At 45.3% G+C, this 16,095-nt stretch overlaps 1 protein-coding gene across 2 annotated transcripts in view; it reads left to right on the top strand.

Moving 5' to 3' along the window:
- The window catches only part of PDPK1 (3-phosphoinositide dependent protein kinase 1), a 41,992-nt gene extending 26,104 nt beyond the window's left edge, over positions 1-15,888 (top strand). For both annotated transcript variants that reach the window (XM_082199369.1, XM_082199368.1), the window contains 5 exons: positions 1,210-1,318; positions 1,789-1,880; positions 2,239-2,334; positions 3,540-3,665; positions 10,465-15,888. In XM_082199369.1, coding sequence (XP_082055495.1) covers positions 1,210-1,318; positions 1,789-1,880; positions 2,239-2,334; positions 3,540-3,665; positions 10,465-10,494 — 453 coding nt within the window. In that variant the 3' untranslated portion in view covers positions 10,495-15,888. The remainder of the gene's footprint in view (positions 1-1,209; positions 1,319-1,788; positions 1,881-2,238; positions 2,335-3,539; positions 3,666-10,464) is intronic.
- Positions 15,889-16,095: the final 207 nt, after the last annotated feature.

Raw genomic sequence — 16,095 nt, 5'->3', positions numbered from 1 at the left:
TGTTTTTGCATTTTCACTTTTATTTATTATTATTGTCACAACATCCATATTTCTATATCAAGGAAAAATGAATGAAAAGTCCTTCGTTTTGTCTGTTCTAAATCTTCAAAAGTTCAACCTGTTGCGTGGCCCTGAGTCTTGAGGGAGGGAGAGGTTTCTGTACACCATGCATAATTTTATACACTTCTGCCATGTACCCCCCAACTCATTTCCCCCCTCTAAATATTATAAATTGCAAATATTGAAGCCAGTGTAATAAAAACAAATAATATCAGGGCAAATTTAATAATTGGAACCACCCCTATGGGAAAGCACAATAACAAAATTGTCGTTCAGGAAAATGCTGTGAGCCTTGATTGGATGGTGAATTTTTGTGTTCAGCTCATAAAAATAATGTGAATTCAAAGGGCTCTGGCAACCTTCTACAAAATCATATTTCTGTACAGGTGTGTAACAAAATACCTTTTAAGCCCCTTGGATGTTTTATTAAACAGCCACTCTTCTTGACAGGAGGAGGAGATTTTTGCTGATTTCCTGTTCAGTTCCTTTTGCCTTCCAAAAATCTGCTCCAGATGGTTGAGGGACCCACAAGAACCTTTGGGTAGGGGAGATTGCTGGGGTCTGCAGGGAGAATTGGAGAAAGCCCTCTTCTTGCAATGGATACCTCAACTCAGTCAGAGAGAATTTTATGAACTGTAGGGACCATTCATTACATTTCTAAGCCTGGATCTAACCCAGAGATTTGAGGGCTTTATTGCTTTGGTTGCAATTTTAGGTTTATTATTTAGTATAAAGATCATAACTAGTGGTTGAATAAAATGGATGGTTCTCATTTGGATAAACGTTATTAAGCTTTTCTTACCCCACATTAATATTGATTGTCATTTGAGCCAAATTATTAATTTTCACAGTCCCTTGCGGTAATTGATTAGAGATTAGAAACCAGCTGAGCAGTAGCTCTGTTTCACAATTAAGACCTCCATACTGAAGCTCTGATTATTCATTAATGCGGTGCACTGAATCCATGGTGGAAGCTTCTGGTTTATGACATGGATGAGGGTATGTCAGGGTTGGAATGTCAGGATCTCTGTGGGGTCTCACACTAATTTAATCTGGTATTTTAATTTAGTTGGCTGATCTGGGAATAGGATGGCTTAAGTGTGATAAGACAATTTCTATATAAATAAGTAACACACATATTTTAATTAGGATGAAACAGGTGCCTACTTAATAGACAGAGATCCAACCTACTTTGGACCGGTGTTGAATTATCTCCGACACGGGAAACTGGTTATCAATAAAGACCTCGCAGAGGAAGGTATGTTTTGCTGTTTAGGAAAACTGCTTTAATGTTTGATCACAGCTGTGAAAAATCACTTTGGGTGTACAGTAATTGGTTTCACATATGCAAAGCATGGCAGCCTGTTTGGGCTGGGCTAGTTTGTAGCATTGCTCTGCAACTTGCAGTGGCCTTCAGATCTTAAGACCTGAATGATCCTTTAGATACCAGGTTCCAGCACCTGAAGTGCTGTGAGGTCACTGTTTTGGGGAGGTTGTTGGCTGGTGCGTGACCTTCCTGGAACACTCTCCTTACTCCTGGGCTTTCTTTTTCTGCTTTGGTCTTGGAGCAGAGGCCCTGCCTCATCCTGACCAGGGCAGTGCTTCAGAGGGACAGTCTGCTGCTTGGCCATGCAATGCCTCTCAGGGCCTGTTTGTGACACAGACTTTCTCACAAGTAGCTGGAGTTTTATGAGGCCCTCTTTTGACTTTGTGTTCCCCTCCAATCAGGTGTGCTTGAAGAAGCTGAATTCTACAACATCACATCCTTAATCAAACTTGTAAAGGACAAAATAAGGGAACGAGACAGCAGAATCTCACAGGTAGGACCTGCTAGTTTTTTAAAAAATTGATTTGTTTTTAGGTAGCCTTGGCTTGACTTCATTTCAGAATGTGTGGCTGTGTTTGGTGCCCAAACTGAGGGAATTATGAGAAGTGGCTTCTGGTGGTATCAGATGCCCCTTTTCCTTCTGTGAGTGAAATGTTTGTGCTTGTGGCAATGCCCAAAGGGAGGAGGGCAGCAGAGAGATCTCAGCAGAGGCTGAGGCAAGTGGCTTTTTTGCACTCTGGAGCTCAGTGGTAACGGAGAAGGGATTCGTTTGGAAGACATGATGGTTGAAACCAGTGGCCATTCTTGGCCTGCTTCATCTTTCAGCTGTCTCTCTGTGTTTTTCACCAAAGGTGCCAGTCAAGCACGTTTACAGGGTGCTGCAGTGCCAGGAAGAGGAGTTGACTCAGATGGTCTCCACCATGTCTGATGGCTGGAAATTTGAGCAGGTAAGAAAACGGGAAGCAAACACTTCAGTCTTTCAAGGACCATACAAACAAACAAAAAAGCAGGCGAGAGAAGTGTGAGGGTTGGAATAATTGTGGGTGTTGTGGGCTTGGGTCCTGGAATGGTCAGGAAACTCAAGACAAATGTTTGTACTTTTACAGCAGTTTGCCTGGTTGCTCAAAGTTCGTCACATATTAACTCTAGTTGTTTCTTAAAGTAACTCTGTAGAGAAGGACAATATCATTATTTCCCTACTGGGAATAAGCCTTTGGATGTGCCACTGAGCTTGTGCCTTAGGAGATGCTTGATTTGCAGCTTATACTCTCAGCCTGAGTTGCACCTTCTTGGCATTTCCATGGGAAATCACACAGCAGGCACGAAGCACTTCATTCCTCCAGCACTGTGCCATGTGGCCATTTCAAGGCAAAGATCCATTTGCTCCACTTTTTATGTAGAGAGCTCTTGGAAACATAGTCCTCTGGGATTAACTCTGGTGGTGATATGAACACTGTTACACACACAAAACAGCTAAAAATTAGAAATTCTTGTATCTAGGCTATAAACTGTAGCCATGTAGTTATGTTTGTCCACCAAGATGCCATGTCAGAGCCAGTGCTTCAGATCCTGCCTTCAGTATTGCAGTACTGATCAGATCACTGGTATTTGTTTGTACAAGCACCACAGCTCTCTGTGGTGGAAGATTCTCAGTTAATGGAGATTTGGAGAGCAGGAGGAATCAAGCAAAATCTTTTTGGCTCAGAACTGTCCCTCAACAGGCACTAGCTCTCCAAGAGCAAAGAAGAGTGTGGAATCCCCACAACTCTGTTTCTGGGCCTTTATTTTCTACATCCATTGTGGATGGCTCTAGGCCTGCAGTCTTCCTTCTGTGCAACATTCTAGGAGTTTCACAGCTGTGTGTTTACACAGTCAGTGCTCTGTGTGGTCAGGATTGCTTACACTCCCTGTGAAACACTGACGCCTCCTATCTGCACAATGCCACACTCTCCTGCCTGAGCATGAATTATAGGAAGGGACAGGGGCCACTCTTAATGTTAGATGCCCGTTGTGGGAACAGGAAGGAGAGAGCTCCACCTTTATTTAATAGCCCAGAATGTTGACTGTCAGAGCTTTGGTTGTAATCCCTTATTAAGTTCTGTCTGAAGCACAAGAACAGCCCCCCTCAGTTGTCTCTCTTTCCCACCTCCAGCTAGTCAGCATTGGATCTTCCTATAACTATGGGAATGAAGACCAGGCCGAATTCCTTTGTGTTGTTTCCAAGGAGCTGCACAACACCCCTTATGGCACGGCCAGTGAGCCCAGCGAAAAGGCAAAGGTGAGTCATCTTCAGGGTGGAGCAAGGCCCAGCTGCTGCCTTCCTCTGCCATCAAAGGTTGTTTGCCAGTTGCTACTAAGAAAGCAGCTTGCTTGGGTATCCTCTGCCCACCCTTTCTCAGGTGTCCAAGCACAAGACACACACAAGCACACTGAGCAGTTGTGGAAAAAGGAGGCTCCAACATCACACCTCTTATGCAGGAGCTACAGTAAACCAGCCTTGGGTGTGATAGAGCACAGAGGTGCCTTCATAAGCCATTTTAGGCTTCTGTCCATTTCATTGCTGGTGCTGTTAAACTCAGCTGTATGAAGACACCCTGCCCCACACAAAAGGAATCTCTAATGGTTATGGATGTCTAATCCCCAAACACCCAACTCCCAGAGAGCAGCAAAACCTTTTTCTGGAAAATGACAGGTGCTATTCTAGGTGTGCCTGCATGTGGGTGCAACCTAAAAAACACAGACGCAACCACCAACACGGAAACCTTCATTTATTGCAACCAAAAAATAAAGGCATATAAATCACATTGCAGTGTCAAGGCTAATTTATGTATGCCAACACAGGCATACCTTGTTGGCCTGAATATAAGCCACACTTCCCCACCCCCCAGATTCCAACCGTGAAAAGTGTGGCTTATATTTGCGACCTTACGGTATGCAGCCAGGAGTGCGAGGCAAACAGCGGCAGGAATGTGGAAAAGTAGTGCCTGCCCTGCACCTAGTTCCCCGTCTTCTCCCCCAAGACCAGGAAGGGAGAGAACGAGGAAGGGGAAAGGCGCCGGCAATGCAGCACTGCTCCCCCCGGCCCAGTATGCAACCAAAAGCAGTGAGGATGGGAGCGGCTTATATTCAAGTATATTTTCTTTTTCCCCCTCCAGTTTTAAAGGTGCATCTTATATTTGGGTGCAGCTTATATTTGGGCAAATATGGTATATAGACTTGCAGGTGCTTTTGATTATGATTCTAACACACCCATAACTCTAAGCTGGAGAATTTAAGGTGCCCTGTGTTGGGAGAAGGAAAGGTAGGGAATCCCATGACTTCAAGGTTCTCTTTCTCTCCAGTTTCCAACTTGAGGTACCCAAAGTTTCATGGCCTTAAATCCAGCAAAAGCTTTCCTTGTGAGTGCAGGGTGAAAGAGGCAAAGTGGAGCTCTGAGGAATTCCCCCCACCTACACAATTCAAAGACTCGCTACTGAAATACACTTTTAGTGAAACTTGATTAATAATGTCAATGATATTCTTACTTTTGAGCAAGTGGTGAGAGTCCGGTGTGTGACTAACATCTCCTGTCCTGGGGCCAACGTGGAACCCAATTCTGGCTGTCTTAGCCCCCCTGAGTTAAACAATCCCTTGATCTACTCCTAGCTTTTCCATAAATCATGGCGAGAAATTTCCCTCTGGCCTGAGAAAGCACTCTGCCAACAAGACTATAATTAGAGGCCCTGCCCTTGGTTGCCAGTGTTATTGTCTGGCTGCTCTGCTGCGGTTAAAATCAGGATGTCTGCATTCATGTCATGGGGCATCCAGTAGAGACAAAAGGGTCAGAATTCCGGGGGGTGTGGGAGAGAAAGGCAAAGGGGCATATGTCCTAAGATTCATCAGGCCTATGCCAGGCTACAGTCGACTGAGATGAACCAAGGTTCTGGTGTCATACCATCCTTGCATAATTGTTAATTAACACAGTTGTGCCATGGGCATAAGTTAATGCCAGCCCTCTCTGCACATTTTTCATTGAGTTTTCAACATAAAATACAATGAAAGGAAACTAATCAAAAGAAGATAAATAGGCACACAAAAGAAGACAATAAAGAAGTAGAAAGAGATGAGGAGGAGAAGAAGAAGAAGAAAGGTTCTCTATCATAATTATATCTTGACCTTTATTCCACACACAAACGGGTGAACCCTCCCAGCTCTTACATGGGAGCTTCCCCCTCTTCCCCCAGCCTCCCTCCCTGGGAGATCCTCTCTGTGCTGGGCCCTTCATCTTCCATCCATCTGCACCTTTTTAAATGAAGCTGCTGCTGCTGCTGTCCAAGAAGCTGGCAAACAGTGTGCCAGGCAGCTTGGAAGCAAATGTGTGATTTCTGTCTCACTGTCCTATTTCACTCTCTACCTTATGCTTTCCCTTGGCCTTTGGCTTTGTAAACAGCCAGCCAGATTGTAGAGTGATTGTTTCTGAAGGTGCAAATGATGTGCCAGATGCTATAGTGATGTTCAGAAAGATCTAAGCTTCAAGATCCTTGCATGAACTCCTGAATTAATGAAGAGGGCACAGATAGAAGCAAGGTCTTTTGTGTTCATCTGGCACTCTTGCATTGTGTGGCATTTGCATGCTAGAGAGAAGTGGCCATGCTGGGATTTGTGCCTGTTGAGAAGGAGGAAGATGATGTTGGAGTTGGGTGAATTAGTAAAGGTGCAGGGCAGAGCCCGCAGACACAAGGAAGCCCAGCTTCTTGCATCTTCACTATGACTTCCAGTCATAGTTCAACAAGACCTCTGGCACACGAGGTGGAATCCAGGTGTCCTTGCAGGCATGAGTGCTCTCCAGCTCACACCCTGCAGAGCAGCTGCTAACCAGCTAAGAAACTGTTTGGATGTTTATCAGGAAAGGTTGTATGGGGGTGGGGTGATGGTGGCTGGGACACAGGGCAAAGGGACAGTTCTTTTGAAGAGAGAGGTAGCTCTTATGCACATCTTTAAGAGTTTGCTTTTAAATATATCAACAAAAAAACAGCTCGGGCTCCCATGCCCAATTAAATCTTGATTAACCAAAAAAAGTTGGTTGGGGGAAGTTAGACAAAAGGAAGAGGGAATATGGAATTACAGCATCTGAGCCAGACACTCTGAAAGTTACTAAACTGCTTTCACATGAAAGCACATAAATTAGAAATACTGTTTTTGGTCTGTGGACGAAAGTTCAATTTCCAGTGTTTCCAGGCTAGTAATGTTTAGCCACCAAAAGGTGGGATTTGACCGTAAACTATTTGCCTCTTCTGGATGTGAAACCTATGGGATGGTAACTAGTGACTTACTCTAGTGCAAGGTGAGACACTCTGTTTTCAACACACCCACCTATTGCAGCCCTCTGCGTCATGTCCCTTGCTGTGCCAGAGGGTCGTTGACACTGGATATGGGTGTTTTGCTGCTGCTTGGCAGCTTGACAGCTGTTTTCAGTGGTGGTTTGCCCTCTTCACACTGTGGTGGCTTTTTCCTTGCGTTGTAGCTGCTCTTCCAACGATTGACTGGCTGGCTGGCTGCGCTGTTGGATTGCTTCTGGGATCAACTCACAGAACATTCTTCTGGGTCACCCTTCACAATTCAGGGGCTGGCTTGGCCAGAAGTCTCTTGCTAAGACAAATCCAGGCCAGACTTTTCCGGATCTCTTTCCTGGATCTCCTTGTGTAGGGCAGCTATTGAAGTGAATGGGCCAGTTGTCCAAAGATCACCAAGCAGAAGCCTTGAATCCTCTCTCAGGCAGCCTGGGGACGTTTGTATTTACTCACCTTGCACTCTTTTCTTTTCCTTTCCTTCCTGCTCTTTGCACTTGCTTCATGAAACTCAGAGTGAAGACGAAGAGACGGATTACGATATGAATGACTCAGATTAAGTGTGAATGCCATGGTGAGCACTAGGACTTCACCCACCTGCCTGTCCTCCCTCTGGCCTCTCCCACTGGTGCATCTTGTTTTGTGTTTGTAGTTGCTGCCTTGACCCCGTTGCCGGGTAGCCGTAGGCCCCTAGACTGCCTAGTGGTCCACTTGTGTGTTGGCTCCTTTACTTCCTGCTGCTGTTGGTCCTCTTCAGAGGAAATGTGTTTTTGTGGCTCTTCTCACAGGGAGGAAAGCAAGACTCCACCAGGGAACCCATCTGCTTTGCACTTTAGAAAACCAGGGGAAGGTAGGGGCCAAAAGGTCTGAGCCAGGTTGCCTTCCTATGATGGCCACAGACTTTGGGTTGCTTGCTCTTTTCTTTTTTTAACTAGTACGCCTTCAGGAATTCCGGATTGCATGCCGTGAAACATTGTCTTCAATCAGATGTCTACAATTGCTTTCTCTTTGAGTTTGGATGCAGACTTCACATCTGCTATGAGAGCAGGGGAAACAAATTGGAAAGAACTCTGTGTTTGTGGAGAAAGTGGATAGAGTTTCTTTCTCCCTCCTAATACTAGAATTCAGAGGGGTCATCAAGGAAGCTGCATGCTGGAAGATTTGGGATAGAGAAAAGGAAGTGCTTCCTAACACAGTGCACACTCCTGCAAGATGATGGCTTTGAAAGAGGATTAGACAGATTTATGGAGGAGGAGGAGACTGTAGATAGCTATGAGGCCCATAACCAGTATTGGAGGCAGTTGTTGGGGAGTGTAAGTGGGCAGATGGTGCACCTGTTGCACCGATATTCTGCTTGTGAGCTTCACAGTGGTTGACCACTGTAATAACAGGATAGTGGACTAGATCCAGTAGGTTCATTCCAAGAGGAGTGAACGATTCAAGAGGAGCCTAACGATTCAAAAAGAGCAGAAGGATTGTCACCATGGCTGCCAGAGCTGTAGTAGAAAGTTGGTCTGGTTCTTTTGCTGAGTGAGCAGACTACAAGTGTGTACACCTTCCCTGTGTTGCCATGATGAAAGGAGAAAGAGGTGGGGAGAAGGGTGCCAGGAGTCTGAGTCAGGAGGTGTGAACTTTTCCAATGGCGGCTGTACCTGAAAGCAGCACTGGGATGGGCTGGAAATTGCCTGTGCTTCACACACCCGTAGTGTGCCCCTCCTCCAAGTATATAAAGCCCTGCATTACTGTGTGAGGGACTGGCCTTGAGCTACTTAGTGGATTCCACAATCAAGGTCCTGAGTTGTTTTTAATGCAGCTGATGTGTTGTTGACTCTTATTTCCCTAGCGACAATCTAGTAAAAGCAAGGCATGTTGTGTTTTTCCCTGCTTGCCCTGAGTGGGGATTTGTCCCTGTTCAAGGCCAACACTATCCATTTTCATCAGTGCTGATGCAAAGAGGAGAAACAGGTGAGGATTTTACAGAGAAGGTCCCTGGAAATTCTTTGGATGAGGAAGAGGCATAGTGGAAACTGCAGGTGTTGCTGGCCAAATGACGCAGTGCTGAAACATCAACACACACTGTGTTGGCTACAAGGGATATTTTGCCCTGAGATGCTTTGGGTTCCCAACATGCCAGTGCTATTAAGCAGATAAGGGTCTTTAAAAATAATGATGATTCATGTTATTATTTGAACTATCTTATCCTTGCTTGGTGAAGCCAAGGAGTGAGGCTCCTTGATTCTCTGGCAGAGCCACTGCACTGAGTTCTCCTTAGTCCTTGTCCTCCTCAAGCAACACAAATAGTGGCCTGGAATGTGGCTCTTTGAGTGCCCTTCCCAGGTCCTTCAGTTGAGGGCTGAAAAGTACCTCTGATCTGTACTGCACATCCCCAGGCGAGGAGGAAGGCAGCAGCTTGTGGGCAACCGAGGCCACCTGTGAAGTGTCAGAGTGCACAGCCTGCCACTGCAACACCTTTATTTCCTGTTCTTGGCCAAGGTGTCTCCAAAGTGACTTGGAGTTTTATGGTGGTTTCTTCTGGTAGTTGATGTCATCACCACCCAGGTTCCAGGCAGGGAGGAGGCAGCCAAAAGGGTTCTCCAACCCTGATACAGGGCAAGATACTTAATTGCTGGAAAAATCCACGAAGCCAAGATATTTACATATCGTTCCTTCAGAATGTTAAGTTATACTATGGAATTATTAAATCTCAGTAACTAGATCCCAATTGCTGAAAATTTGATAGAGGGACCTTACAATTGTCTAAAAATGTGTTACACATTTCTGCCTCAAAGAGGAGAGTGAAGTGTACCCCCTCCCAATTAAAGTGCATAACCCTTCAGTATTGTATATACGCAAACTAAGATTGATGACTGGACACACCAGAAAGTGGGGTATTTGTACATCTTTCTTTGGAAAAGGCAGACAGGCTGTACTGTATTAGTAACTTTAAATCTAGCACACTCGCTACTGAAGACATCCTCATTGCTTGAAAAGCAGTAAAATAAGCACTAAAGGGAGGGCATCAAAACTGGAGCAAGGAACCCAGGCAGGCATGGTTCTGCAGCCTCAGGTTGTGATCTACAACTGTTGTTCATTTGAATTAACCTTTAGGAGGGGAGGGGGATTTCCAGTGGCTGCACCCCTACTTGCAGATTGCATATGTCATACTAATAAATGCTATAGAGTCATAGAATTGTAGAGTTGGAAATGGATCTCCAAGGGTCATTTAGTCCAACTCCTTGCAATGCAGGAATCATAGCTGAAGAATCCCTGACAGATGGCCATCCAACCTCTGCTTGAAAACCTCCAAGGAAGAAGAGCCCACACCTTCCGATGGAGTCCATTCTACTCTCAAACACTTCTTACCACTAATGCTTAGTGAGAACATAATCAGCAAAGCGAGCTGTTGATCGCATAAATGGCCCATTTTTTAATCCACAACTGTTCTTTTCAAACTGGGAGCTGGACCACTCACATACACTGGCCTAGCTGTACAGCCTAGCTAGTTTTGTAGGGAATGGGTGAGTCTGGCCTGTTGGCAGTTCCCTTAATTAACTTCCTATGTTTTGAGTAGCAGCTGACTGGCTAGTTCACCATCATGTGCCAAGGTGTCTTGCGTCAGAGAACAAAATCAGCTTGTTTGCCTGTTTTAAGGTTTTGCCTTCAAGAATACCGGAGTCTTTCCACTGTGTGAGTCTTGCTGGAGAACCTTACCATGCAGAATCTCACCACTTGTTGTTTGTTTCCTTCCAGATCTTGCAGGAGCGAGGTTCAAGGATGTAACTGTGCCCCAGTATTGAATGCTGACAAGTTTTCCTTTGCATTGCCACACGAAGAGGCTTGGCACCAAGAGGATGTCGCTTGTTCAGACCATTTCTGTAGTTCTGGATTTTGAACCCTGAAGGTGGTGCTGCAGCTGGAGCTGGCTGCTTGCAGATGCCTGCCTTCAGCAGCAAGAGGGGTTGTGTTGGCTCTGGTGCCTGGTTGTGCTGATCTTAATCCCATGGAAAGAAGATTTGACTTCACTCTATGCTTTCCTTCCGAAGAGATATAGCGATGCTTTGCTGTTTGTAGGGAAACAATTTGGGTTTTAATAATTGTAGGCAGTTCAAGGTCAACATACTTGGTGCTATGAATAAATTACAGCCCACATGTGGGCACACATCCTTAAGCAGCTCCAGTTGACTGTGGCGGCTGCTGTACATTCCTTGGGGATCTATTGTAAGAATGCACTAGCCCAGACTAAGGGAGGGGTGCATCTTCATCCCCCTCCTGACCCTGCTTACTTCAGTACCCAGAGGGTATTCTCTTCTTGGGAAGAAGGTCTTATTTTGCCCACATCTCTAGGGAAGCCTTCCTCTCCAGGTAACTTGCTCCTGCAAAGGTTAACCTCCAATTTTAGCTACACTTTAGGATTGAAGCCCCAGTTAAACAAAAATAATACGGCAAATACCTTGCCTTGCACACATGTGTGCACACACAAAAACACACACACACACCAAAGTTGCGTTCTTCGTTTTTAGAAATGCCTGCAAGTATTGCTACCCCCGTGGACTCACAGCACTGAAGGTAGACATGGGGGTTGAGTCTTCATGGGTGCTCCATCATGAAGGCTGGGAATGAGAATCTCTGTGCTCAAAAGCATCAGAGTTTGTGCAGCTGAAGGCAGGAATTATTGTGATTCTTTAACAGATGTTTACAGTCATTTCTACATTCTCTTATCTATGCAGTTCCTTCTGATGTTTGGCAAGTACTGTCAATAACACTTGTGGTTTCATTGAGAGAGGCTTGTGGTAAATGTGAAGAAACACAACTGGAGCTTTTTAGTGTACTGTGTTTAAATGAAACCATTAGCATGTCTTTTGAAAATAGGTTTAAAGGAGTATATACAGATCTCTCTGCTTCATAGAGCACAGAGAGGAGCCCTTGCTTGTCTGAGGCTCTCTTAACATGCTACCTATATTTTAACTTTCATTAAGCAACTCACAGAAGCTGTGTGTATACACACCCCTTCCTTTTCCATTCAGATGCGTGGAGTCCTCACAATCTTGAAGCATCCCTTGTCTGCCTGCATTTTTGATCTGGTTTTTGGCAAACCTTTTCTGCCCAGTAGATCAGCAAGTGGGCCATTTGTCTTTTGCCATGGAGACTGGTCTGCACAGAAAGTTGCAAGGCCCTCCTCAACATTGAGTAATCCGTTTGTCTTTTTTAAGATATTAGCATTGAAATGAATTTACTAAAATGTAATTCTTCTGAAGGGTGAAATGTTTCTACTTTTATACTTTTTTAGGCATCTGTGTTTGATTACCGTAAAGTGAACGCCAATGTGCTAAGAGATCACATTTCGTTTACGTAGAAAGAAATGTTACTGCGAGTGTGTCTGCGTGTGCATTTGTGTGTGTGTGCACGCACACATATATGCAGATGCAAAGATGGCTCTTGAATTGGCTGAACAGGCCTTGTTCTCCTTCAGGCCCCACCGTTACTGTGACGCATTCTGCCAGGGCAGCCTGAGTGACTGACTTGAAAGGCCTCCATCTCCAAACAGCCTTTCCTTAAAGGTGGTGCACATGCCTGTCCAGAAACTGCCTTTGAATGTTTTTTGCTGTAAAGTAGCAAAGGATTTGACTGACACAAATTTCAGGCTTGAGAGGAGGCAGCAGCAACATGGTGAGTGGAAGGAGGTGGAGCACAGAAGCAGCCACTCTGTCCATCAAGTGGCCAGTGAACGTGTTTGCTGCTTTGGGGTGGGATTTCCCACCTTGCTGCCACTTCCCCTTATGTCCTTGGAGGAGGGGATTTTTGATGTTCCTCCTGTTCCCCCTCTGACTTTAAAGCCAGAAAGCGTCAGGAGACACTTTGGAAGGGGCTGAAGCCAGCATCTGTCAGGGTGATGATTTTGGCTGCAGGCAAGGTTTTCTCTCTGCATTGGTTTGGCTTCTTACTGAACGCAGAAAAAGTTTTAGCATGTTGAACAGTATGAAATTTAAGTTGCATCCTAGGATTTAACCTTGCAAGTGTGGAATCCTTTTGTATTCTTCTTGATTGTGGAATGTGGTCTGTGGTATAAAGCTTAGCATGTTGAGAACCTCAGCTTCCATTGTTGGCTTAAGAAAAAATACAGGTTTCTTGCCCTCATGATGGGTAATGTAGGCAGTGTGAGGAGAGCTCAGAAAGCAAGTGGGTGCCAGACTGGGCTTTCCTATCCTTTGTGGCTCTACTTCTGTCTCCCAGAACTGCCACCTCAGGCCTTTTATTCTCTCCTTTTCCCTTTGTTACTTGTCTGTAGGCTCCTGAAACTTGGAAGCCAGGTATCTTTTAAAAATTAGGGGAAGTATTTAAATTGGCACTGCAGAAGATCACTTTCTTTGGTACAAACTTTAGATTGTACCAAAAACCCTATACCATGAAGTGTAGAGGACAGCAGGTAAAGGGCTACCCAGGTGCCTTCTGCTTCTTTGCTAACGTTCTTTAAGGGGAGAGAACAGGTGCTCCTTTCAGCCACTTGCCACTTTCCTCACTTCAGTGGGTTAGTGTCTATGCATTATGCAAATTACATCCCCCCCTTGGAGAACTGGATAGATTTCAGCAGCTTAAAAAGGCAAACTTTCCCATTGCCTGTGGGGCCCTCCTGTCTCTGGACTCTGAAATACTAAAGTGGACACAGACAACTTTTGTTGCACTGCTCAGCTGTAGTTTAGACTCAGCTTTGCCTTCATTTTACTCAGTTTTTTAAAAAGAAATGTCAATTATTTATTTAAAAAGGGGGTGGGGAGAGCAAATGTGAAGTTTCTCATGTAAACAAGGGGCTTGAAGGCCTGCCAGTGTGGTGTAGTGGTTAAGAGCGGTAGTCTTGTAATCTGGGGAACCGGCTTCGCTTCTCCGCTCCTCCACATGCAGCTGCTGGGTGACCTTGGGCCAGTCACACTTCTTTGAAGTCTCTCAGCCCCACTCATCTCACAGAGTGTTTGTTGTGGGGAAGGAAGGGAAAGGAGATTGTTAGCCGCTTTGAGACTCCTGAAGGGGAGTGAAAGGCGGGATATCAAATCCAAACTCTTCTTCTTCTTCTTCTGCCCCCCCCAAGAGATAATTGACTCTCAAGGCACAAGAGGCCCTGCAATGATGCCTGACAACAAAAGAAATAGATGCTTCAGTTACATCTGTGCTCATTTAGCCATGCAACTTTCTGTCTTGTCTGTCCCATCCCTTGCTGCCATAAGCTGTCATTTAGTCTGGAAAAAATATGTCCCATCTCAGACACTTTCCCCTGCAAGAAAGATAAGTTTAGAGGCACACATACAACCATGGCCTGACACCCGCATGCGGCCATTCCCTGACTCTCACATATTTTAGTAAAAGGTGGGTAGAATGAGTAGAGAAAATTGCTTTTGTCGCAAGAGGAGAGATCGGCCCAAGGCCTGCTGTGTCCTTGTAGAGGGTGGGAGAGAGAACACTCCTTTCTCACTGTCAGAGCTGCCACTTAACAAAGTTGAGTGTTGCCAAACATTCACATGCTCTCCTACCCCAGGAGTGGCAGCTGTTGCCTCTGTTTCATTGCAAGGTTCTTTCTGCTAGTATGCTGGTCTCTGGAGCAAATGATCTTGCGCACTGATATAGAACTAGGGCCAAACTATGCTCACACATAGGACATCCACACCATCAGGCATTCTGTGCAATTGCTACTTGTGTGTAGGGGTTCCCTTGCAGACAGCCAAAATCAGTCACCGTCAAAGGGTAGGATTGGTATGGCATTAGAAAGAGATGCATGGGCTCCCTCTGGCTTAAAACCAATAGTTCCCTGCATGTGAGTTAACACCTCAATTCAAGGAGAAATGGAGTTCCTTTGAAAGGCTGTAGTCCAAGTTCAGTCTTTGTCTACTTCTTGGACCTTCCTTCAAATTCCATTTTTAGTGCTGTTGCTGAACTGAGATATTTTTCACAGCCTGGGCTACTTTACCTGCTTGCAAACAGAAAATGGATTTGAAACAAGCCTGGAAGTGGTTCTTTGCTTATTCATTTCTCCTTCACTATCTTGGCCATCTCTGAATCCTGCTTTAGAGCTGCCGTTTAAGATGTTGGTAATGCATTTACTTAGGGAAACATGGGTGCCTCAAGCTTTGTGACAACTTGCTCCAAAAATGAGGGCTGAAAGGGCTACCTGGCTGTAATTGTCATGCAGTAGGAATGTCAAGGGCTGGCCTTTCCACAGAACTTGAATGCAAGTTAATGAAAGTTTGCTTGCATTTCAGTGGGGCCCTAATCAAGAAGATGCATTTGCTTGTGAACATTCCATCATTTACAAGACTGAATTGTCATGTGTGGAAAAGTGTGTTTTCTGTCCTTCCATAGGGTAGAAAACAGATCATTGCTTGGGGCCAAGTTTATCAAAGGCAGCGTTTTCACTGTGCTTACAAAGGACTAGATTTTCTGTGCACCTGGACAGGAAGCAAATCCGAATACTTGATGCATGCTTTACTTTTTAAAACTTAACTACAAACCTAGAATTATTGCTACTAGTAGTCAGGGGGGCTGTGTAGTGCATCCATGAGCAGAGGCACTCCTGTGCTTTTGAATACAGCAGTATGAGTGGGCTTCCCAGGAAGGGCACTTGGTTGCCTTTTGGTCTGATCCAGGAGGGTTCTTCCTACATTAAAACTTCCCAGGTAGACCAACCAACAGGAGAGGTGAGATCATCACGCTGCCTTCCTCTGTGCTCTGGAAAGGTTGACTCTTTAAAACACTGATGAGGAGAGGCTGGTTTGAAATTAGGCTCTCCCTGTGCCTCCCCCCCACACCCCACCTGTTTGCTTTCTGCCAGGGTGGGGGAAGCAGTGACATCATTTTTTTAAAATAAAAAAAAGTACAATCTTCCAGACAGTGGATTAGCAATAGTTCTTTTTTGCACCAGTTCTTTATCTTTGAAGAGTACTTTTTGCAGCAGTTTGACACCTGGCATTGCACCCTTCCCCACCTCTGTACTTTTGGCCTGGCTGTGAGCAGAACAAAATGAAAGATTTCTTAGAGGAGTCCCTTTCGAGGCATCTCTAGTTCGTTTTCAGGTGGATGTGTCACTTCTGGAACAAATATATTACTGATATGTGTGGATGTTTTAAAGAAAAGTTTCGTTACACTCGCTCCTTGTAAAGTGCATGAAATAAACGTCTCCTTTCTAACAAAGCTGCCGTTGTGGGTCTTGGTTTCTGGGGCTGCGCTTGCAGGGCGGTATCGGAGCGGTGTCCCAGCCTCTTCAGGGCGCAGCTGGAGTTCGGCTTCCAACCTCGCTGCTCCAGCCAACCCACCCGCCGTTCTTCGGCTCTGCTCGCGCAGGGAGGGTCGCATCTTGGCCTCGCAGCATTACTACTACTACATTTATTACATATTTTA

Source organism: Podarcis vaucheri (assembly GCF_965113315.1).
Source record: "Podarcis vaucheri genome assembly, chromosome: 14".
Taxonomy (NCBI): Eukaryota; Metazoa; Chordata; class Lepidosauria; order Squamata; family Lacertidae; genus Podarcis; species Podarcis vaucheri.
Note: the sequence above shows the minus strand (reverse complement) of the source record. Positions and strands in the feature narration are given on the sequence as shown.